The 23,737-nt window shown below is 36.7% G+C and overlaps 1 protein-coding gene across 7 annotated transcripts in view; it reads left to right on the forward strand.

Annotated features, from left to right (window-relative positions):
- The window catches only part of KIAA0232 (KIAA0232 ortholog), a 64,708-nt gene that overhangs the window by 20,540 nt on the left and 20,431 nt on the right, over positions 1-23,737 (forward strand). For 6 of the 7 annotated variants that reach the window (XM_059470057.1, XM_059470054.1, XM_059470060.1 and 3 more), the window contains one exon: positions 11,406-11,543. In XM_059470057.1, the coding sequence (XP_059326040.1) occupies positions 11,406-11,543 (138 nt within the window). Of the gene's footprint in view, positions 1-11,186; positions 11,233-11,405; positions 11,544-23,737 lie in introns of those variants that run through there. The other variant, XM_059470059.1, reaches the window with a different exon arrangement.

Consider the following 23,737-nt stretch of genomic DNA (forward strand, 5'->3'; position numbering starts at 1 on the left):
TCTTTCCAAGTTGATTATCTGAACCTAATGAGCCAAAGGGAGAAGAATACCACATGCTGACAGGGTAGCCTAAACCTGTGCTGCTGAGTGGGTGCTGTGGTACCGACGTGCAGGATGTCTTCTGAACAGCGTTGGGCTTTGCAGCTGGAAGATTTTTTTTCCACCACCTCCAATTTGTTCCTGTTTATAGCATACTTTTACCATGTTCACCCTACTTCAAATAACTGTTTTCTAAGTTTTGAGGCTTAATATCAATTTAGTTTTGGGATTATATTCTGTAGTAATGATTAGATGCACCTGTTATGAAACATACCTCTCCCTAATTCCTTCTTCAAATAGCTTAGTCTGTAAAGCCTACAAGTACACATTTCTAACATAGAATTGAGGAAATATTTAAATACGTGTGTTTTGTAATAACAAAACACATGTATTTATTACTGATTTTAATTTTTTTTCTTGTTACTTACTGGTTCTTTGTTTCTCCTGACATTTTAAATTAGTTTTGGTAGGTGAAGTTATTCAGAAACAAAAAAATCTTTACTCTAAAACATGTCTTTAGGTATAAGAAATTTCAAACCAGTTTTAGTGATGGGTACAATATTAAGACAAAGGGGAAAAACATATACTAGTGTTGCTTACAAGTAGAAGTCAAGGAAGAGAACAGGAACTAAATACCTAAATGAGAAGTAATTTAGGAGTAAAATACTTAGAGTTGTTGAGCTTCTTTAACTCAGATTAATTCCTATTGAAGATTTGGTCCTTGGCATCTCAGGAATTTTTTCACTCATGTGATTCCTTTAATTCTTAAGAAAGATAAGAGAATGTCCACGGAAAGAGCTATTCTTAACAGTGGGCTTTTTGCAATGATTTCTCTCCAACTTAGAGGACAGCTACAAAAAGGACTGAAGCAGTCTATTCACATGGAGAAGATCAGGGACAATGGGTACATGTTGCACTGGGGGCAGTTTCATCTTGATATGAGAATTTTTGTCTTTTTCTGTTTTCTTGTAGTGAGAACAGTCATTCACTGGAACAACCTCCTCAGGAATGTGATAGAATCCCTGTTGCTAGAGATTTTTGAGATGCAGTAGGATGCTAGATAGTCTTGTGTAGTCTCCTTTTCCCTTGGAAGGGATGACCACATGATTCTTTGAGGTCCCTTCCAGCCTGAGCTGTAATGTGATTCTGTGATTCTTTGCTTTTAGAGCTCTGTTTTTGGGGATATTTAGTAGTCATCCCTTTTTTCTCAAAATACAGCAGTGGCTTCTATTTAGAGCAGGTTACAAGGAATGTATAGTCTCACAATGCATAGGATTATGCATAGGAACAATCCATTGCAGTTTGCTTTTTTGGGGGCTGGGAGTGAGGAGGACTAATTGGGGAAGTCTTAATCTTACAGATACTGTCATCTTCATTAGAAATGTTACAGACTGAAGTGAAGATGGTCATTAAGCTCTTTCCACCTCAGGGTGTTGATGGTATCATTAGCACTGTTTTAGTTGCTTCGGGGAGCCTCCTTCACTGCTTGCTTTATAATGTTCTAGTGTCATCAAGTGTGACAGGGAAATGGAACTCTGAAGTCTGGACTGAGGTTCTGTCAGGTAACTACAAAAAATTTAGAGTCAAAAATAAGTAAGAAAACCCATTCCCAACCTTACTAGGCATACACAGATATTTAAGATATAGCTGTTGTCATGTTGTCATCACTTCTGTTTACAGTTAAAATAAGAATTTCAAAGGAATATGGGAATCTTGATTGACTATGGGAGTCTTGATTGATTAGATCTTCAGGGTTATTTTTGTAAATAAGTAGGATGTTCCCTTCTGCTCTGTTAGTAATATTTAGTATGTGGGTTTTGGTCTTGATTCTGATGCAGTCTTCTCCAGTACTACTCTGGTGCAGATTTGTGTGGCTTTCTCCAATATAATCTTTTTTTGTGCAGTGAGCTAGTTTGATGTCTGCATAGAAGATAAGACTAAGGATGTGTGTGTATGGCGGGGGGGGGGTTGTGTAGGTTTTCATTCCCCTTTATTTGTATGTATGTGAGGGTGGACTGTTTTGTTTGGGTTTGTTAGTGGTGTTACATCTATGCCTTGCCCAATTAGAATGGTTTTTGTTGAGTATTGTTATATGGATTCAGGCTCAGTATCACAAAATGTTGGATTGGTAAGTCATGAGTTTTCAGAGAGTTCATAGCAGATTTTTGCAAATACAGAAAACATAGGTGGAAGTAGAACCCTAATACACTGCAACCAAATGTTATTGGAATGTTTGTAGTTTCTATTCTGGCTCATTGGCTTAAACTGAAATAGCTATTAAAATATTGGGAAAATTTATAAGCCAGTATATTTTGCCCAACTGTATTTCAAAGGAATAGAGAATTTCCAAGAAAGGAATCTTGTTTATGGTAAACTGTACTGTGGTACCAGTGTCTTCAGGACTGCTTTGGTTATACACGTGTTATTCATACCTATCAAGAATTACTGTAAAATTCTCTAAATATACACACTTTAAATGCATGGTTGTTTGTTTTGAAATACTCAAGTACTGAAGGTAACTGAGTTATTGTTGGCACCTAGAGCACAATTCTTATCCAAGCCATGCTTGCTACTTTTGGAAGTGAGTCTCAGAGCTCAAGATGTAAAAATTCTTAAGAAATACTTCCTTCTGATTGTGCATTCTTTTTTCCTTTTTTTAATTTCCCTCTCCCCTCTGTTTTTGTTTGGCAGCAATGATATTGCTGATGGGAGGATTTAAGTGGGTGGAAGTAGGAGGCTCTTTGGGACTTTTTTCCCGAGTATTGACTGATGGAGTAGAAAATACAAAGATAGTATGAACTGGGTTTGCACATTTTGCTTGATTCTTGTGATACAGTTCACAGAAATAGTTTTGAGGGTTTTGTGGCTAGTTGAGGTTTGTCATATTAGAAGACAAGTAAGGATCTCAGTGGTAGACTCGCCCTTTTTTTCCCGACAACTGAAGATATTGCTTGTGTACCATCTTTCTAGAGAAGAATTCTCAAATTGATTTGCACATATATTAGATGTCTACATGGTCTAAAGATTACTAAAGAAATCTCTTGAACCATGCTATATAAGATATTCATTATTTAGGGATTGTGTTAGGGAGTTTGCTTGGTTCAGTTTGGTTTGATTTTTTTTGAGGCCTGTCAATGGTCTCTTCAGAATGTTTGGAAATCACTGGTATTTTGTGCTGAGATAGATAACTTTTTAGTGACTTCTGGTCCATTAAGGAAAACCTCATAAAATTTGTGTGGATTTACAGACTGTTTAATGTAAGTAAAGTGCAGAATGTTTCTGCCAAATATACATTTTTTTGCCATTTGCATTTTATTACTGAATTTACTTGCTTTGGATAAATTAAGCAGAAAATAATGAAATTGCTGTCAAGTTTGTAACTTTTGGGGACACACAGAATTGCTGTTGGTGGAGATCTGAATATTGTGAGACAGCCTTTTGACTTTGTGCTAGACTAACTTTTGATCAGAATACCTTGCTCATTGTTTCCTAGTAGCAAACCAAATAGGTGCTTTTAAGATTTGATTGTTGTTTAAATGCTGATAAAAAATATATGTGTAGATGTATGTGTTCTCAAACCAGTTTATGAAAGAGCAAATATGGCATTAAGATAATATAATCTGTTTGAAGCAGAAGGCGTTGCCTTAAAATATACTTCGTGTGAAACATTATTTCATTGATTATTCTTTATGCAGTATTAGAATCAGTGTTCTGTGTTATATCTTTCATATAATAATTGTAAACTTAACTGATTTTGAATATAACAAATTTATGGTTTAGAGCTATAGATTTGTTCCTGTGGACTGTTCTCCCTTATAGAGCCTTTATTTAAAAAAAACCCCAAAACCTAACCCAAACAGCTAGACACTCTGTGAGATAAAGGCTTTGTTTGTAAGCCTTTGGTCATGCAGCAGAAAGATTGAAATGCATTTGTTATGCCTACTTTCCAAATCAAGTGTCTTCTGTTGCTTTTGATCTACTTCTTTCAACTCATTTTTGGAAGTTAACAGTTTTTTTCTGAACCTCAAAAGTAAATTATTTTTTTTAAGAGAATGTTTTCCTAACTCTCAGAATTAATTGGCTATTGCACTGCAAAGTATGTACTTTTGTGGCCAGGTTGAGATTTTTTCTTTTGATTTTTCAATTTTTAACAGAGAGGCTTTTTTTGCAGGAAGACTAATTATTTGTAGACTGATTTGAAATAGTTCCATTCAGGTAATCTTTTATATGGAGGCATAAAAAGTCTTCAGAATGATAGTTACACTTCTGCTGACTCTGATCAGAGTTTTTATTCTTGCTTTTTGATCATTGTCACTTACATATTTAAAGTACAAAATGTAGTTTTTTATTTTAAGAGAAAAAGAGCCGTGGAAGGGACACCTCAGCCCATATGTGATATATCTGAGGGCTTGACCTTCTGGTTTTAAGTCCATAAATGATTTTGGCCTATCCCTCTGCCCTGGGATGGCGATATCATTGCCAGCTTTAGTCTGTGTTTGGCCTGCATGTGCTAAGGACAGAGGACACTTTGGAGACTGAACTGGGATGCACTAGGTTCCCAGATCCAGTGGAATGTGCTGTTAGTTCTCCTGCCATCCCATATTAACCCAGTAGAGGGAACTGATGTCTGGATTTATATTCTAGTAATAGATACTAGTTTTTCCCATGTATATTTTGGGTGAAAGAGGATGTGGGGTTTTCTATGTGTTTTGTGTTTTTGTATGTCTCATCCATAACCTAAAGAGAGGAGGTGAAATCAAGATTTGGTCCTGTGCATTCTACTAACCATGTGTTTAATGTTCATCTGGCTGGTATGCCTATTTTACAAAAATAACAATGCTGCCTCTAGTATAATTACACCTATTCTTTTATTGTCCCTAAGAAATGCCTTTGGGTCACTCAAACACATTTTTTGATCAGGCATTAAATATGCAGAGTGGGTTCAGCTACAGTAGGGAAATGCTGTGTGACTGCTGTACACAAGTGTCAGTAAATTTCAAAGTTCACCAGCAACATGTGGAAATAAATTTCTTGAATGCAAAGCATTTTCTGTTTAGTTTGTATTTGTGTTACTGCTTATTAAGCTGTATAAGCTTAAGCTTATACTTAGAAGCTTATACTGCTTATTAAGCAGTCCTGTAGGAATAATTTTTAAAATTTTCTGACCATAGTTTTTTAGTCAGTACCCCAACTAAGTATGTAAATTTCAAATTGTGGGAATCAGTGTATGAAGAACAGAGTAGGTAGGAGGGGGAGCTGTGAGACCAAGACTTTTAGCTGTACTTTTTTATATGACTAATTCAAAATCCTTAGATTACTCAAATGCGTATCTTTACAGCAATGGGAATAACCCCCTTCTTCTTCCCATACATAAACATGTAAACTGAAGAAAGGACCAATTAATCATATTTAGAAAACGGTATTATATCTTGAAATTAATATACCCATAAAGCTTATTCATACAAAAGTTAAACCACTTTTTAAAAGCTCAGATAACTAAGTTTTAAAGTTTATAGAGGAAAACTTAGCTGTGGTCCTGCCCTCTATCCCTTTCTAGGAAGGGGGTGCTATAGCTGAGAGCTATGTAATTCAAATTTTGGGAAGTAATTTTTTGTGTACAATATTAGTTTTTTGAGAAAAATTGGGTGGATGTGGATTCTTCTTCACTTAAGCAATGGAAGATGGCTGAAATGTCTTCACTGTAAAAGCATGTGGCTCAGGAAACTGATTTATTGATTTTTAGTTGGCATTTGTTTCGTTAATTGTGCAGTAACTGAACTGTTTTGTATTTCTCTGTCCAGTGACTGTTAGATATGGGACAGGTTTGGAGTATCATGGATTGTGAGTTTGTATTCTCTATTCTATTTTAGGGGTGGCAGTTGTGGTGGCAGGGATTGGAGCTCAGCTGTAGGCTTGTGCAATCTGTACAGGTTCCAGGGCAGTCAGCTTCACTTGTGTTAGTGCAGCAGAAAAGCAAGTCATTCTCAAAGCTGTGCTTAGCTGAGAAACTTTATTTCCACACTCTTTGCTGCGTTTGTATTGCTGTGAGTGATCATGTTGAGCTGCTCTTTCCTTTTTTACCAAGTTGTGACTGCTAATGTATTCTCACAAAGACTTACATAATACAGAGCAGAGGTGGAAGCTCAAGGTTGGAGTCCTCCTAACAGTCAGGATTTCTTTGCAGCCATCTCTGGGCTGACACAATTGTACTGTTTGGATTTCTGGGCATAATTGAGATACTTCCTTTGTTTTCTTTGGGTATATGTCATTGCATAACAGTACACTTGCTACATTTCTCCAAGCATAAACATGTGCTGCCCATTTTCTCTGAAATCAGATGATTACAGTGGTCTGTGATGCTTGACACACAACTTTATCTCTAAAGCCAAGAAAGTAGCCATAAATGTTATGAAATAACTTCTCCAGTCATGACATGCCCCTTTCAGACACCTTGACTCTGTAGTGACAGTTTCTATTGAGTTCCTGGCTTTCTTTTCTGCACTGTAAGTCAGACATGTAAGTAAATGATGCCTTTATAGCTCTAGCTATAGCCTTGCTAAATTTTCTTCTTTCCTGCTTTTAATTTAATGGGAAAAGTCTAAAGGCAGTCTGCTCAACAAACATAAGATTTTAACAGATGCAGCATTTGCATGTTCTCTCATTCTTTCGAGTGGGTGTGACAAATTTCTTCTCCTTAGTTTTAGCCTAGAAGTAACTTCTAATTAGTGAACGTCACATAGACTGCCCTTTCAAACTGGTAGGATTATAAGCAAAAGTTTATAATTGACAGAAGCTCAGATTACAGGATTTTATACTTGGATTGATTAGTTTTGATAAGGAAGAATTCTTTACTGCCTGCCCTCAGTCCCCAATACCCTGAGGTCATAGCAGTGCATGTTGTGATCTGCTACATTATCAGCTGTTCTGTTACAGTCAGGTTCTGCAGGGTTATAATGTTCTGGTTGGGACATCTGGGAAAGAGGTGACTTTCTAGTGAACCATCCCTGGTTTTTCATTATGAGTCTAAGATGAATTCTTTCCATGAAAATACCTGGATTTGGAGTTATTATCTAACATTAAAGAACGTTTCCCACTCCTCTCTGTTCTGTGTTTAGCAATGGCTTTTTGCCATGGAGAAAACTTATGACTTGGTGTAGTTGACAAACTTGCTGAGAGAGCATTTGATCCCTCTGTCCATGTCACTGACAAAGGTGTTAAACAGCATCAGTACCAATGCAGACCCAGAGACACACTTGTCACTGGCCTTCACTTTGAGCATCAAGCCATTGACCACAACTCTGAGTGTTACCATCCAACCAATTCCTTGTCCACTGAGTGGTCCATGTGTCAAATCCATGTCTTTCAGAGGCAAGGACAGTGTCACAAGCTTTGCACAGGTCCAGGTAGTTGACATCATTTACTCTTCCCTTACCCACCAAAGCTGTTATCCTGTCTTAGAAGGCCGTGAAATTTGTGTGGCATGATCTGTCCCCAGTGAAGCCACGTTGGCTGTCACCAGTCACCTCCCTATTTTCCATGTGCTCTAGTACAGATTCTAGGAGGACCTGTGCCACAATCTGTGCTACGATCTTGCCAGGCACAGAAGTGACACTGACTGGCCTGTAGTTCCCCAAGTCTTCCCTTTTTTCCCTTTGTAAAAACAGGTTATGTTTCCCTTCCTAATGTTGCCATTTATGTGGATCATGAGCTTCATAATGTTTTTATTTCAGTCATATGGCAAGGTGTCACATTTGTTTTCTTACAGATAGTAGATATTTCTTTTTACAGCAAATGAAAGGAGAATCATTATCAAACTTCCTTTTTTTTTTTTTTTGGCTTCTCCAATTTCTTATAGTTTAGAGGGAGGTGGTGGAAATTGCTGCTTTTGCATAGCTGAATAGAATAAACTATTTCAAAATCTTTCTAAAATTTGTGCCTGTATCTCAATTTAAAATTGAATTAAGCATTCAAAATAATGGCCTTCTTGAGGCACCACTTGTGTGAAGAATACAGATATTTCATCAATGTTTCTTTAGCCATATTTGTAGTTATGAAGTTATTCTTGTCAGGAAACTGCACTTTCAGTGTCTTCATGATTGAAAATCTCTAATGAAATTATCTAGCTATGTAGTAGGTAGATGATAGTAGGACTCTGAAGAGCAGATGTTTGAATAACTGTTTAGATATAAGAACTTGGGTTTTTTCAGTATCCAGAGGACATTGGCTTTCTGTTGATACCTCTTTAATATTGGAGCGTCATCTCTTGAAAATGTAGGTAAAGGTAGTCTGGTTTAAATACTTGAACTCTGTAAACAAAATTTTAGTTTTTCTTCTGGGTATATGCGCACTTTTAAAATTTGTAAGTTCAGAGTGGTATTGCTTTTGTGAAAAGTTCAGTGACCAGTGTAGAGCTCTTGCATTAAAACGAGCATTATGTTATAATCTCTAGTTCTGTTAGGAAACATGGTAAATGAAGGCATCTAGGAGGTGAAGAGAGGAGAAGTCCTTGGTTATTCTTTGCACGTGGAGGAAGTAGTTTTCCTGTCTTCATGCATACAGAATGTTTTGCTTAGCTGCTTTCTTTCCTGTTATGAACTTGATACTTTTCAGTCTAAGGAATAAACCTGCTGATGGGCTCCTGACTGCTGAAGACAGGGAGCAAAAGAGAGGGGAAAAAATTTAAGAGACTTATTTAACCAATTTAAACCATTAAATTTAACTAATTTAAACCATTGGAACTACTGGGTTGTCTTTTTTTTTTTTTTGACAATTTAGTCATCATAAAAGAAGAGGATCACTCTGTGTCTCACTGTTCTACAAACTCACTCTCTAGGGTGTATTACATTTCCTTGTTTCTCAGGCACTTTACTGTAATGTTGGGCTTTGTAAAACCTTTTTGTGCTTGATCCAGAATGGTTCTGATACACAAGAATTATGCCTAAGGGTTTTTTTTCTTCACTGTTCTGTAGGGTTTTATGGGTGTGGTGTTTGAGTCCTCAGTAAGATAGGCTCTATCCAATACATATATAGTGCTGATAAATACTGTAGTTTAGATGAAGATTTTAAATGCAAAATTTCTCATGGAATAGCTGTAATCCATGGTGTTTGCTAGTTTTGTAAAATCTGAGGCTATAAAACTGAGGAGTTTGTCCTAGAAAAAAAGTCCAAACCCAAGTTTTAAACTTGGCAGCCAGGTGTGACTGAAAACCATGTCTCCAAAATTTTTTTTGTTTGTGTATTGTATGAAGAGGTAGAAAGAAAACAAGAATTCTGTCAGAGCTATGTCCTCAATTGCTACATCCTGAAGGACAAACCATGTTGTTCTCAAAGTGCAAAAACAACTCACTCTGGAAGGAGGGATGAGACCATGATACCACAGCTCTAGGGTGGGGGCCTGAGAGAAAATTCCATTTAGCTTCCCTTCCCCCATTAAAAAAAACTGCATATCTCTTAAAAGAGATTTTTCAGTTTTTAAAAGTTGAAAAATATCAAAGTTTGCAGACAAGTGTCAGATATTTTTGAAATTACATGTGTGAAGGACTGAATGAAATGCTTTATAAATTTCTGTGAGCATGAAGGTTCTTGCTGCTCTGCTGACCGAGAGTTGGTAAAGCTGTGATCTATCGGTACAAAGCAAACCTTTGTTAGCATAGAGAAAAACAGTAATACATAGCATTTTGGGAATGTTTTCCTACTGCAGATGTTGTCTTTGTGAACTTTCCACATAAAATCAGAATAAATTAAGTTAACCAAGTACAAATTTGCTGGTGTACCTGGATCTTTACCCAGCCTATTTACTTATTTGCAGCTGTGCCCATGTGAATGAGCTGGAGGGGTTTTGGAAGCTGGTGGGGAGTAAGGTGGTTCTCATCAGTTTGTTTTCTTTCCCATTAATATTGGGAAGAGTTAGAGTGCTCTACAACCTTGTTGTATAAAGAAATATATAACTGCAATTTTGGAAAAGACTTAAAAATTTATTTTTTAAAAACGAATTGTAGATATGCACAGAATTATTCTCTGACTTATTTTTTTTCTTTTCTATTATTTCTTTTGTTATTTCTTCTAATAACAGTACCGTAGCCTGCTCAAATTTTTGGTTTTAAGTGAATTATTGGCACCTTGCACAAGTGCTGGGAAAGTCAGAGTGACTGGTAGCTTTTTGCTCTTTCAGCACTAAATGCAGTTCTCCAGTTTTGGTGCTCAAATAAGACTTTAAGCAGTAAATCCAGCAAATTGCTCTGCTCCTTCTCATGAAGTCACAAATGGCAGCCCTTTGATGGCTGTTTCTGAAGATGTTTGGTCTCTCTCTTGGCTCCCATTTTTTTCCCCTCTTGTTCTTTGCACAGGAACAATTATTTGCACTGACAACTTGCTTTACTTTGTTTTAAAACCATGGAGAATTAGGAATTCTTTTAAATTAGGGTAGGCCTTAGCCTGGTTTTCTTTGGAAGCAGTAACAGATACATTGAAAAGATTGATACAGGTAGGCTGAAAAGTATCAGATGTTTGTGGATCTCTCTGCAGAAGATCATTTTAGACAAGCATACATTTTAAGATGTTAAAGACTATCTCACTGACAGCCAAAATACTTATTTCATGAGATGAATATGGCAAATCATGTGTGTGTATGTGAACAGACAATGAAGAACAAGCAAGTCCGGTAATAAATTTTGTAAATTCTGAAAAGCCATATAAAAGGGATTGCAAAGGATGCTATCTTCAGATGATTGCATGTAATACAATAGCATTCTACTCTGATATTATTGTTCTTCATCGTTCTTACATGTGTAGGAGGCCAACCCCACCTACTCACCCTCACTTCTCAATTACTTGAATTTTCTTCTGAAATAGTTCAGGTTTATTTTATGACAGCTACTGCTATCTCTAGCTGTAATCATGTTCATTTTAACACTGAGTTGAAGGCTTCTGGATCTAACACCACACTTTCTTCTTCTGGCTTGTTTAACTTTCTTTAAAGTTTGATCTTAACTCTCTGAACTACTTGCTTCTCCTTCTTATTATTTCAGAGATCAGTGAAACTAATGTATTTTGTGTAAATTACAGTAATACATTCAACCATAAGTTGGCCATAAAATTGCCTTTGTGGATATTCTTTGCAAAAATTGGAAAATGTTACAGTGAAGTGTGAGTTGCCTCCATGTCCTGTGAAAGATGCATGTGCTTTTCTGAATAGTAAGTGCAAGTTTTATGTAATCAAACTAATCTTTAATTTGGCTAAAAGTAATCTTTAGCAGATATAATGGGGTTGGTTTCATTTTGCTCAGTATGTTATTTGTAGTCCTCCTCTGCTATAGTACTGAGATACTAATGTATTTAAATAATGTAATTTCTTTGTTTGATTTTAGGAGAATGACATCTTCCTGGGCTGGGAAAAGGGAGCTTACAAGAAATGGGGAAAGAGTAAGAAAAAGTGCTCTGATCTAACACTAGAGGAAATGAAAAAACAGGCTGCTGTCCAGTGTCTTCGCTCTGCTTCTGATGAAGTAAGTTTGGACTATTTAATAGATTCTTAAGGCTTTATGTCCTTCTATGTGCTAGATGTATTTTGCTTGTGATGCTTATATTTTAATTTGTGGCTTCTTAAAGTGCTAGTTTGCCAAGAGTTCTTCAAGAATTGTTTATTTTTATTTAGTGAATCATGATACCGGTTCTATGTTAGAATGATTTCACAAGAGATTCTGTACTATGTGGTGTCGTGCTTTCCTTTCTGTAAACCCTTCCCTATTCCTGTCAGGGGCACCAGTTTGAGTTGAAATTACCACAAATCTTTGCATAAAGGTAATTCTAAAAATTCTAAGTTGACTTTGTGTTGTGTGTGGATAGAAAGGACTGGATCATGTGGGCAGAAGCCATCTTGTTCTGTGCATGTAACTTGTGTAATCCAGAATTCCTAAATAAAAGCCATGTATTGTAGCAAATGTTCACTTTCCAAGTTACATGATTGAGTGGAAGTGGAGTTGAAGTGCACTGACTAGAGCAGGTGAGGAGAGGTGAAGGCAGCAGGTTGAAGGAAGACAGCAGAGGCAGCAGATATTATGTAGATGAGCAGACAAGTGGACAAAAGGCGAGGCAGTTGAAGGCAATATTTAAAAAGAAAGAATGATCTGTAGCACAAGTCAAAGGAAGCTCTCCAGGGAGATTTTTCAGACAGCAGAAATGAGAAACTGTTTTTTTGTAGTTTACAGAACTATACATACTCTGATCTGTCACTGCTGTAAGAAGAAACTACCCCACGTCTGCAGCCCAGTTGCGTTACAGCTCTCCACATCCTCCTAGTCATAGCTTGTGCTTGCACAAGCATTTGCAGGGTTATGTGCACAACTGGTTTGGGAAAGTGAATCAGTTTCCTGAGATTAACCTGGTTGGGGCAGAGGAAATGTTAACCCAGGGAGGTTTCCTGGTCAAATTTGTGGCACAGGCACTTGTCCCAGCAAGGCTGTGGCAAAGTAATCAAGGAAGTGGGGAAGATGTGGTGGTTATTCCCACCACCTTCAGCTGCATTGCCATCACATTCTGGCTCACTGTGAAGCTACTTGAGTATTTGTTAAGTTACTAAATTGCTAATTGACTAACTGGGAGATTTCTGACCTCCCATTTTCCCATTACTTATTATCCTAACAAAGTGATGCAAAGTACAGTTTTGTTGGTAATTTGCTCTGCTTTCAAAGTTACAGAATATTGAGAGGTCAGCACTCCAACTACCATAGAAGTTAATTTGAATATGAAGCAAATACAGAGAAATAACTGGAGGAAGTAATGTCTTTCTTGAGGATATGTTTGTCTTTGTATACTCATTTTATGAGCAATAAAATGTAGGTCTAATACATAGACTGCAGGAATACTGATGATTGATTCTTAACTTCAGAAATTACACTCTTGATTCATTTCAGCATAGCTGAAAATCAAGAATCATCACTTAGAACTAAATTTATGTTATATAGAGAAATTTCTTTGCAGAGCAAAAGGAAGGTGGTGAATTTATTAATAATCTTTTACAGAGAAGGGAAGAAACTATTCAACTACAGTTTTGAAAGAATAAAAATACATGAGATCTGAAAGGTTGAAAAATAACTTCACCTTTGACCTCTGTCACCTTGTTAGTGTTCAGCATTAACCTATAATCTGCAACCTGTAGACTTGAGTTATTTCAGAGCTATTTTGACTTCTGTTGCCTGCTCAGACAATTAAGCTTACATATTTTTTGTCATTAATAAAATTGCAGGTCATAATTTTTATAGTGTATATTCACAGAATTGAACCTTTAAACCTTTTAAAAAAAGTTTTTACTTAAAGCTGCTTTGTAGGTACTTTAACACAAGCATTGCATGAAAGAAATACAGACTTTTAATTTTTTCCCCAGAATTAAAGGGAGGGGTGATCCTACTTAAATGCTAGTAATACTTTAAAGTAACTTGTAAGATATCTTTTATTTCTGATTTTTGAAACACATTTCTGATGTTGTTGGGTTTTTGTATTTAAGTTTGTGTGCTGATCTGATGGGAATAATGAATAGATTTTGGGCTGTGAAACATAGTGTTAAAATAATATTTCTACTGAGGCATTCAAGCTGCTCCATACAATGTTCATGGTTTTTTCTCTACAAAATGATAAAAATATTCTGTGAACTGTAGTTGAAATGGTAGATCACTTGTGTGTAAGGAGTATTTATCAAAATTATTGAAATGCATATAAATACTTTTTTCCAGGGCCACTTGAACTTTTTAAAATGGTTTTCTGAATCGTCTGAGAAATGTTTACCTGTGATTTTTTTTTTTGTTGTCAGATTAGGTAGATGTGTTCATTAGGATGTTCTCTTTTTGCAAATACCTGATAAATAGTCCACATGGGCAGTTATGGAGCTTGTTTGTAGTTTGGCTTACCTTCTGTGATCCCTTTTTCAAAGTAGGCGGATGCAGAAATGCCAATCTGCTCACATGGGTATGGAACACTTGCTCTTCCAGCCTAACCTCTTCTTTCAACCTTAGTATTGGAGTTAAACAAGCAAGTTTGAGTCCCTTTAATGGGAATAATTGGGGAACAGTCTTAGTGGATTTCAAGTTGAATATATTTAATTAAATTGTATTTAAGTGAAGTGATTGTACTGTTTACACTGTGTGTGTCTGCAGTGATTGTACTGTTTACCCTGTATGTATGTATACACACGTGTGTATAGGCACACACAAACACACACAAAAGAGCCAAAGCAGGGTGACAATTCAGTGAAGACTTTAGGATTTTGCAGCCTGATCGTTTTAGAGAGAAAAGTGTGCAGAGGATGAAAAGGTAATGTGGGTCAGTAGTAACTTTCCTAACTCTCATAGGAAATTACAGATATGGTTAATGTAATTTTGATTTTTGCATTTAACTATTTAAACCAATAATGTGTTAAGAAATGGCAGACAGTCTGCCTCCTCCCCTACCAGTAACCAAAAACCTTAAAATTGGGCGATCACTTCAAGAAGGTGCTTGATGGAGAGGGGAAGTGAGGAAATTGATTATATGAAAATTGGCTTGATAGCAGTAAGTACTTTTTTTGTCAGACTTTCATTTAGTTGAAACAAGTATTTTGAAATAACCTCTTGTGGGTTTGCATTTCCACAGTATTCATTCTTAGGGTACTTCATTTATACATTTATACTTAATTTGTATTTTACATTCATACTTAGGTGCTTCATTTGGTAGCTTAGTTTTGCTTCACTTCTGTTCTTCCTCTTGTGTTAAAAAGAGTAATGCTGTAAAACACTAATCTGAGACAGAAATCCAAGGTTCTAGTTTTAATTTCACAGGGCTGAAAACAAAGATCTGACTTGAAGAAGCCCAAGTTTGGTGTTTATTTCTAAAACATTTCCTACATTGTGGAGAATGAAGAGTCAGAGAAGCTGCTCTGCCTCTCTGTGTCTTTGCCATGGCAGAGCCTGTTGTGGACTAAAGTGTGTTTGTGGGGGAAGCCTGATTCTGACAGGCACCATCTGGTATATGTGAGAATGCAAATTGTTAATGGGTGTACATTCTGAGGACAGTATTTTTTGTTTGACAAGCATTTTGGTGTCTCAAATTGTCTATATTTGTATAAATGAGTCTTTGACTGCAGATGCTCTTGATGCAGTCAGGAGCAGAGAAAATGTAAGTACACTGCAACTCTCCAGAAAATGGAGACAGAATGATGGTGAGAAAGACTCTAAGACAAGTACTTTAATGCAGCAATCAATTGCTATTCTTACTGTAGTTCTAAAGTTTATTTTTTCTGAAACACTTGAATAAATGGCAGTTTAAAGACATCCTGAAGAATTGCTCAAATTTTGAAAAATTTGTTAATATTGACCTTGAGTAGAGATTTTATCTTCATTTTTATCCTGCTAAAGTATGGAAGAAATTTTTAAAGGTTGTTTTGCAATTAACTGCTCAAGTAGGGATATCCATTCTAATGAAACATTGGATAAAAAATCCTAATGGTTAAGACTGGGGAATATTTATATAAAAGATCTATTTATCTATTAAATTTCTTATCTTATTTGAAGATAAGAAATATTATCCTGAAATTACTGCCTCAAATTTTAAGTAAAAACTGCTGATCTGTCAACGTTAAATAGCTTGGTGATTAGTTTTATTGTTGTTGTTTGTAGAAACATGATCAGTTTGTTCAGGTGCAAGTGGAGGTTCTTTTTTTTTCAACCTCCTAATTCTGAAAGTACATACTTTTGTACTTGAATAATGAAACTTGTCATTACTTGTCTTGTTACTGTAAAAAGACAGAATGCAGTATCTTTGAGACTCAGAAATTTATTAAACAAATAGGAGTTTAGAAATTCACTTGTGTTACTTTTTACAAGGTGGATACTGGGAGTAAGGTTGGAATTAGAGGTTACTTATGGAGACTGATACATGTAAGACTTTTCAATAAGTGTATTTCCTAGTAATAATATTAAAATTACTTATGTGTCCATTGGTTACAAATCCAAGCTTAATTAGCTTGTACCTATTTTTCTGCTAAAATTGGCATTGTTCAATAGAGCGAGCAGGTCTCCAGCTGTGTTGTTGCAGTTCAGTCACCAAACACCTGCAGTGTGCCCCGTGAAACTGCACCCCAAGATGGTGCCAGAGTTTCAGTTCAACCAGTTGCTGTGACCTTCTGCTGAAATGTGGGAGGACTTTTTAAGAATGAGCAAAGGAGACAATTCCTGTGATCTTACTTTCTGCACAGATGAAACCAGTGCTCCAAGACTCTCCTTCTCCCTGTGTAGGGGCCACTTTACCTAAGCTGGTCCACAGCACATCCTGAGACAATCCTAGTGTCCAGTGCTGCTGATGTCCCAAGGCCTGCCATAAGAGGGTTCAGGCAGTGTGGTCCATTCTGAACTAACCAAGCTCTCAAAATCTGCTAACATGAAACAGTGTACAACGTGTTAAAGCAAGAGCTCGTCTTGGTTGATGGATTCCGTGATGAATTTTGAAAGAGAACTACTCTAATATATTTGACAAGAACACACAGTGCCTTCCATCCCACTGTTCTAAGAAATTACTGCTTGGATATAACATAGAAACATAATTGGTGAAACTTTGTAACTGTAATTTATTTTAAATTACTCAGGTGTGGCATGCTAACAGCACAGAGCATTGGCTTTGCTTATCGAGTCATGAGGGGGGAATATAACTCTTCTGATACTTGTGTTATCATATGGGGCCACGTAGAGGAACAAGTGTGGCTCTATTGAATGCTTCTGTTAAAAATTTAAAATTATAATTTTATTCTCAAATGTGCCTTGCTTTCAGCACAGAGTTGAGATGTGTCTAAAATAAGATTTTTGTTGAAATTTTCTTAGTGTTTGTCATCTTTCTTACTTGAAGTGCAGAACTGTTAAACTTTCATAGCATCATAGAATCCTAGAATGGTTTGATTTGGAAGGAACCTTAAAGATCATCTCATTCCAACCTTCTGCCATGGGCAGGGACACCTCCCACTAGACCAGTTTGCTTGGAGCCCCATCCAATCTGGCCTTCAACATTTGCAGAGGTGGGGCATGCATGCAGTTATTGCAGTTCTGCACATAAATCTTCTTTGATGAAATAATCTGCTAGTCCAGGCCAGATGAATAAATTGGCTATGATTGCACATCTGAGCATGTTTTTATTGATGGGTTACTTTGGCCAGCTATTGCTGCCTCCAGAGATTATGGTATCTGTGTGACATTTGGCCTAGGTCACTGTTGCATAATCTGCCTTACACTTTGCAGTAGTGATAAAGAACTGAGAAAAATGGACTTCTGGAATTTGTAGCAAGGGAACAGTCTTTCTTTTCTTCTTAAGTAGAATGGCACCTTAACTAGATGATTTAAAATTAATTTTAATCAGTGATTTATTCCTGCTGTTCCCTGCTTCTTTAATGTAAGCCAATATTAACTAGATAATACAGACCACTACACTGGGATATCAGGGAATCAGGTTATAAACATCAGGTGGTTTCTTGAGTGATTTAAATTGCACATTTTTGTATAACTAGAAGTGACATGAATGAGAGTGGTAATGTAAAGATACGGGACATCACAAGAATGAATCAAGTTGTGTAAAAGCCATCTTAACAAATCAGAAAAGTGAAGTGCATGTTGAAAATTTGAATTTATTAAAGCAAAAAAATGAAGTTAAGATTCCAAAAGAGCCTTGATGGTTCTTGAAGCATATATGCTGACTAGCTCAGTAGTTAGCATTTTTGTGTGTCTGATTTTTCAGAGTCTTTTACTGGAAAATGCCAAAGCGCTTCCTTCACAAAGTCAATGAATATTGTCTTTCCTTTGAGTTGTGTCCAGTTGCCCTTATTGAAAGGGATATACTAGCAGTTTCCAGAACATGCAGCGTTATTTAGAAAAGAATTTTAAAAATAACTTTAGATACCATATAGAAAATGAAAGTAATTTGTCTTGCCAAGGTAACCATCACAGAATAGATTAATTACAATAAATCAGTTTCTTTTGCTTTATGACTATGGCACTAAATAGATATTCAAAATACCACATATCTGATTTCTCTTGTTACTGAAGCCTCTTTGCTGTCAGTAACAGTAACATTCCTTGAAGTTGACAAAACTTATCATTATTCCAATTTTTGTATGCATTTTCTCAATATAGAAAAGGTACATATTGAACTGGAGAAATTCCTTGTGGGAGCTTAGTCTACACAAAAGGGGCTTCATAAGCATTATTTCCAATAGTACAGATGACTATCTTGGAGGCTGAAAGTGTGTGTTCAGTGTGATTAAACGTTATTTCACCTTGTATGTGCTTCCAATGAAAATGGGAACAAACTGGGGCAAAGCAGATCTGTCCTCATACAGCTTCTCTGCTAAGCCTGGGACAGAAGCAAAGTTGGCATATGTATTTCTGGGAGGGAGGAGCAGCACAGTCTTTTAGGCACAAAGGAGTGGCCAGGAAAATGCCAGAGGAGTTGGTTACAGAGCTCTCCTGAATAATGCCCTGTGTTGCCTCACAGAGCAGTGTTATTAGATTATAATTTTCCTTAATGCAGAACAATCATTTTCACCAAAAATTTGAGTTTGGGGTTCATTTTGAATTCTTACCCTACACACAAGCAAACTTGAACAAATTTGGCAGAGCGCCTGCTGGGGAAAATTCAAGCGTCCTTTCTGCAATTCGTTTGATGCAGAAAAGAGCCTTTGCATAATTGGTGGGAACACACTTTATGAGTTTCTCCCATTTCATTGATGATACAGATAGGAACGTTTTAGGATGGGCAAGCTGAAGTACTGTGATTAAGTGAAATCTCGGCAGCACTGCTTACAAGGATAGCAAGTCTGTTGTGGCTTTGAAGTCAGCATGTTTGTTTATATGTGATGAATAATAACCAGGAAGAATAGTTTCTAGTGAGGAATTATCCTTTCTTGGGGGGATAACTTCTATTTCAGTGTAGCCTGCTATGGGAGGGATCTAAAAGAATTAAGTTTTAAATAACAGAAGTCAGATTAGCTGCTCTAGTAACCTACATTTAGGGATAGCATGTTCATTTGAAGTTAATTTGAACTGGCAGATGATCTCTTTTATCTAGAATTAGTAAATAACATGTGCTATTTATTATCTCTCTCTCTCTTAGAAGGTGTTGTGTGGTGAATCATAGCTCTGAAATCTGAGCCTGATCCTAGTTATGTGCTACATATGTAATTTACCTTCCCTAATGTTATTTTAATACCAAAGACACAATTAAGAGAGCTGTAGGGAAGTATTTTTTTATTTCCTTGTTGAAGATTGATTGCTGTCTTATTTCTTAAAATAGCTTGGATTTTTGTGATATTCACTCAGTTTGCTTGGAAATTGATATTCTGAGGTCACACACTGATTGAAGATTACTTTGGATCAAGTATTCATGAGCCCCAAAAAGAGACGTTAATAAATAGAATCTGTTTTTCTGACTGGTCCAATATCTTTGTTGTAAATCATTATGTATTCAAGTGAGCAGATAAAGATTTAATAGTGTTCTTACTTCTAAAGGGTCAAAAAGGTTGTACATACTCTTAAATATTTGCTAGTATCATCCACCTCATTATGATGGAAAAACTTCCATAATGCAAGCTGGAATCTTATTTTATTCCTTTGATCTCCACCTGGGTTGAACACCCCAGAGAAGCTACTGTTTTAATGGATTGATTTATTTATTCATTCATATAGTGCTGATCTTGGGCCAAGATTTTTTTTAGTCTTTTTTTCAGTCTGCATTGAGCACCTCTTTTCAGAGTACTTGTAATCAGATGAATTATACTGTGCTAGAATGTTAAAAAATTAAAACCTAGACTTCTAACTTTCTCTCATCATCCTACAAAATATAGAAATAGATGTGTGGTTGCAGTGAATCACATTTTGTGCCTTACTCAGTTCACGTGGCTTAACAGCTGATTCATATAGGAAAGCTGTTTAATCCTGCCCTTGGTGACAGGAGACATGCCAAGAAAACAGTCCTGGTTCAATCACAGTGCCATCTTCTCTGGAGAGCCTATGGCCTGTTAAATCAATGATTTGAAAGTATGAATATATTGATTTACTCTAATTTCTAGATTGCTTGAACTTGTATTTTGTGAAAGGAGTGTCAGTGTTCTCTAGGTTATCCTCTTTCAGCAGGAGTTTGGACTAGATGATCTCCAGAGGTACTTTCCAACCTAAACAAATTCTGTATGTTTGGGAAAAGGAAATGAGGATTTGTTTTGAAAGTGTAAGCTAGAAAGCTCTCAAAAGCCTAATAGCAAATGAGTGATTATTTTATTTGTTCAAGTAAAAGGAATTGTAATGCTTTTGCTTTTCAAAAAGATTGAAGAGGGGCAAGGACCTTTCCCCATACCTTACAGGACTGAAGTAACAAACTATATTTAGTAAATATTTGCACTGCACAGTTCAAAGCTTCTGGAGGAAGCTTTTAACTTATGTTAGACTAGAGGCAAAAAAACTGAGCATGCCAAAAAACCTAAAGCCGAACAGCATCTCCCTAAAACAACACTTCCCTTTGAGTTGTATAATCTGATGGAATTTTTCAGTTACTGTGTCTATATTAATGATCTGTCAGATGTGGAAAATCTCCTTCTAACTACTGGCTATCAGAAGTTTGTTTTCCTTTGTTTTGTCCTGAAGGCTTGGCTATTGCATATGTGCAGAGCTGCAGGAAAAAGTATATGTGTGCCTGGCCTTTTTTTGCTGGAAATATGAAACCCATAACCCGATGATATTATTGGGTGATGGGAAGAGGTGAAAGCGCAGTGAAAATGAAAAATTTTGTTGAACAATCCCCTTCTCAGTTCCATTGTATAGCTATGTGAAATAACAGTGGTGCTGTTTGTGATCAAATGCAGGAAAAACTTCTGAAATTTTCTGGATGGTGACTGTCCTGTGCTTGTTTGCTATATTCAGAAGTAACCTGCTAGCAGAGTGAATATCAGTTAAGAATTCAAGTGATTTGTCTAGCATTTGAGAGGACCTAATGTTTCACAGCTTCTTACTCAAAACTGTGAACACATAGGAGCCAGTGCCCACTGTTAACATAGGCAACAGTTTTTAGTGAATTTCAGTTTGGTGCACATAATACAGGATTTCTCCATGGTTCATGATAAACTGAACATTTTAAATTTATAACAACTACATTCAGAAGTAACTGCACTTACAGATTTAATATTTTCTGGGGGCATTTTCTGCTGCTATACAGAGGTGTCAGTGTATATACAAAAGCAATTGGACTGCTTTAGGCTAATGAGTTACCACTTGTCATCTCTGACTGCTCTACTTCCAAAGCAGAGTGTGTTCAAAAGGTCTTTGATTTAATATTTGACATTATATATATCTGTGTGCTTGTGTGTTTAGGGGAAAAAAAATCCAACCTCAAAAAAAGTCAGAAGTACCAAACATATTTACAAATATGTATAAAAATTTGTGTGAGCTTTACTCTTCTGTTTTCCTTTTCTTTTTTTTTTTTTTTTTTTAATTGGTCCTATTCTTCATTAGGCAGAACTGCATTAATTAGGCTCTGAATAGGGTCATGGTGGTCAGTAAGGAAGACAGTGGTTATTGGAGTCCTGTAACTCCAGCAGTCAGATTGACTGTTCTTGTTCATGCTGGGTGAGTTCAGAAGCTTAATTTATCTGTTAGCACCATCACTCCTATGCCAGTAACATAACACCTATCCTTTATGTAATCCTTCCCTTGCTGCAGCCAGCTGATAAAAAGCCAAAAAGAACAACTTTTGGTGAAACTGGATGTATATTAAAGTAGGGGAAGGAAAGAGAAATATGTTAAAAACAGTAGAAGAGAATAAAATGGGTTTAGGTGTGCAGGAAATATTGTCATGCAAAATGAAAAATATTAATTAAAAATCATGCACTGTCCTTTGTAATTTGAATGAGAGAAACAGGTTGGTAGAAATCTGGGCCAGACAATTTTGAGATTTAAGCCTTTCATGATGGAATTAAAAAAGCAATCGTAATTGGGCACTAAAACTTCCATATTTCAAAATGTTTTAAGATGCTCCAGTATTTGTACTGTATGGGGACTGTCTTTAAATTTGAACATAAGCAAAGTAATTCAAGCAGATCCCCTAGCTTTGTTCGCTAGCTGTGTCCTATTGAACCAAGCCAGTGCCTGGAACGTGTTACTTTCAGGCCATGGGGTTGTTACAGCTGCAACGCATTAAGGTAAACAAGAAAAAAAGTAACTAAATCTCATATTCTGAGAACACCAGTGTCACACATGAAATAACTGCCGTGGCATTTGTTAGGTTACCTCTGCAGCACGTTTACGTGTGCTGCAGTGGGGAGTTGAGCAGGGGTCTCTGGAGCCCTGGTGTTGTGCTCAGGGTCCCACCCCCGTTTTTTTCAACCGAGCGCTGTCTCCTTCAGCGCCGGGCAGGACAGCGGGCGGTGTCAGCTGACTCCAGTATTAGTTTCATGGTCCAGGAGGAAATGAAACGTTTGATTCCAAAAGTTTTCGCTTCTTCGGTGTAATGGTAAGAATATTGTTACTGGTTTGGGGCATTTTTTTAGCATGATGTTATATTAAGTAGGTGAATCTGTATTCCTTGGAGTGTTTGCTACAGGTGTCTGTTCGATTAGACAGTTTGGGGAGCTCAGGAAAACCAAGGCCAGCTCCTCCTCTGTTGACCTTTTTTGAGGGAGGAAGGGGGAGTCAAGAGTGGTAAGGGCATAAAGTGACAAATTATTACAACTACAGAGCTTTGTCCATATTACTGTCCTGCTTGGTTCTTGCTGAATGATTAAATTTGTACTGGTAAATTTACTGATACAGAAGATGCCTTCTGAAGTTTGATATTGCTAAGTCATCCTCAATTAAGTATGCGGTATAAAGGTTTATATTTAGCACTTCAGTGCAGCAATACAATTGGGAATAGAACATTGCTTTCTTTCTCACTTGGCTGCAAATAATTAAAGTTTAGAGTTAGCATATAAATCATTGCTTCAGTGTATGATTTTTCAAGTGTGTTTTTCTGACAGTGAATTAAACAAGCTAGTCTGACTGAATAAATGATATTCTCTTTTTCATAGTACTTACTTGTGCTTTAGCGACATATATTCACATTTCTCAGCAATTTCTGGACAGCAATCAGGAGAGGTGAGAAACTCTTCTATCTTGGAAAAATGAAATCTTTATACCACCAGGGTGACACAGCAAGTCAAACTCTTTTCTGTGCATTTCTGTAACTTGATATTTGATTGGTGTTGCCTTTGGAGAGAAAACATCCCATAACTATATGCACAATAAGACCATGTTAAATTCAGAAGATGAGATAATTTTCTCGGGGGTTTGTGTAAATTTATCCAAGTATAATGGGAGCTAGACTTCCAACAATGGAGTTGATACTGAGGAAAGTGTGCACAGGATACAATAAGCTGCATGGTCTTCCCTCATTACCACTCTCAGCTGTAGGATGACATGCAGGGGACCTCTGGGATCTTCTTCACTAATTCCAGTTTGCTGTGTTTAGCTGTGATTCCAGCTCTGTTTGCTGTTATGGAAAGTGTGAAGTGCAATCTCTGAGCACAATTCCTGAGCATTGAATAATGACAATACAAATACCCACACAGTACCCACCTCACCTAAGTTTTCCCTCCAGCAGGAAGGGTCATTTCAGGCTCTAAGTTGCTATTTAGTATTTAACTGACTGGAATTCAAATTTTATTCCA

This window comes from Ammospiza nelsoni, chromosome 4, assembly GCF_027579445.1.
Source record: "Ammospiza nelsoni isolate bAmmNel1 chromosome 4, bAmmNel1.pri, whole genome shotgun sequence".
NCBI lineage: Eukaryota > Metazoa > Chordata > Aves > Passeriformes > Passerellidae > Ammospiza > Ammospiza nelsoni.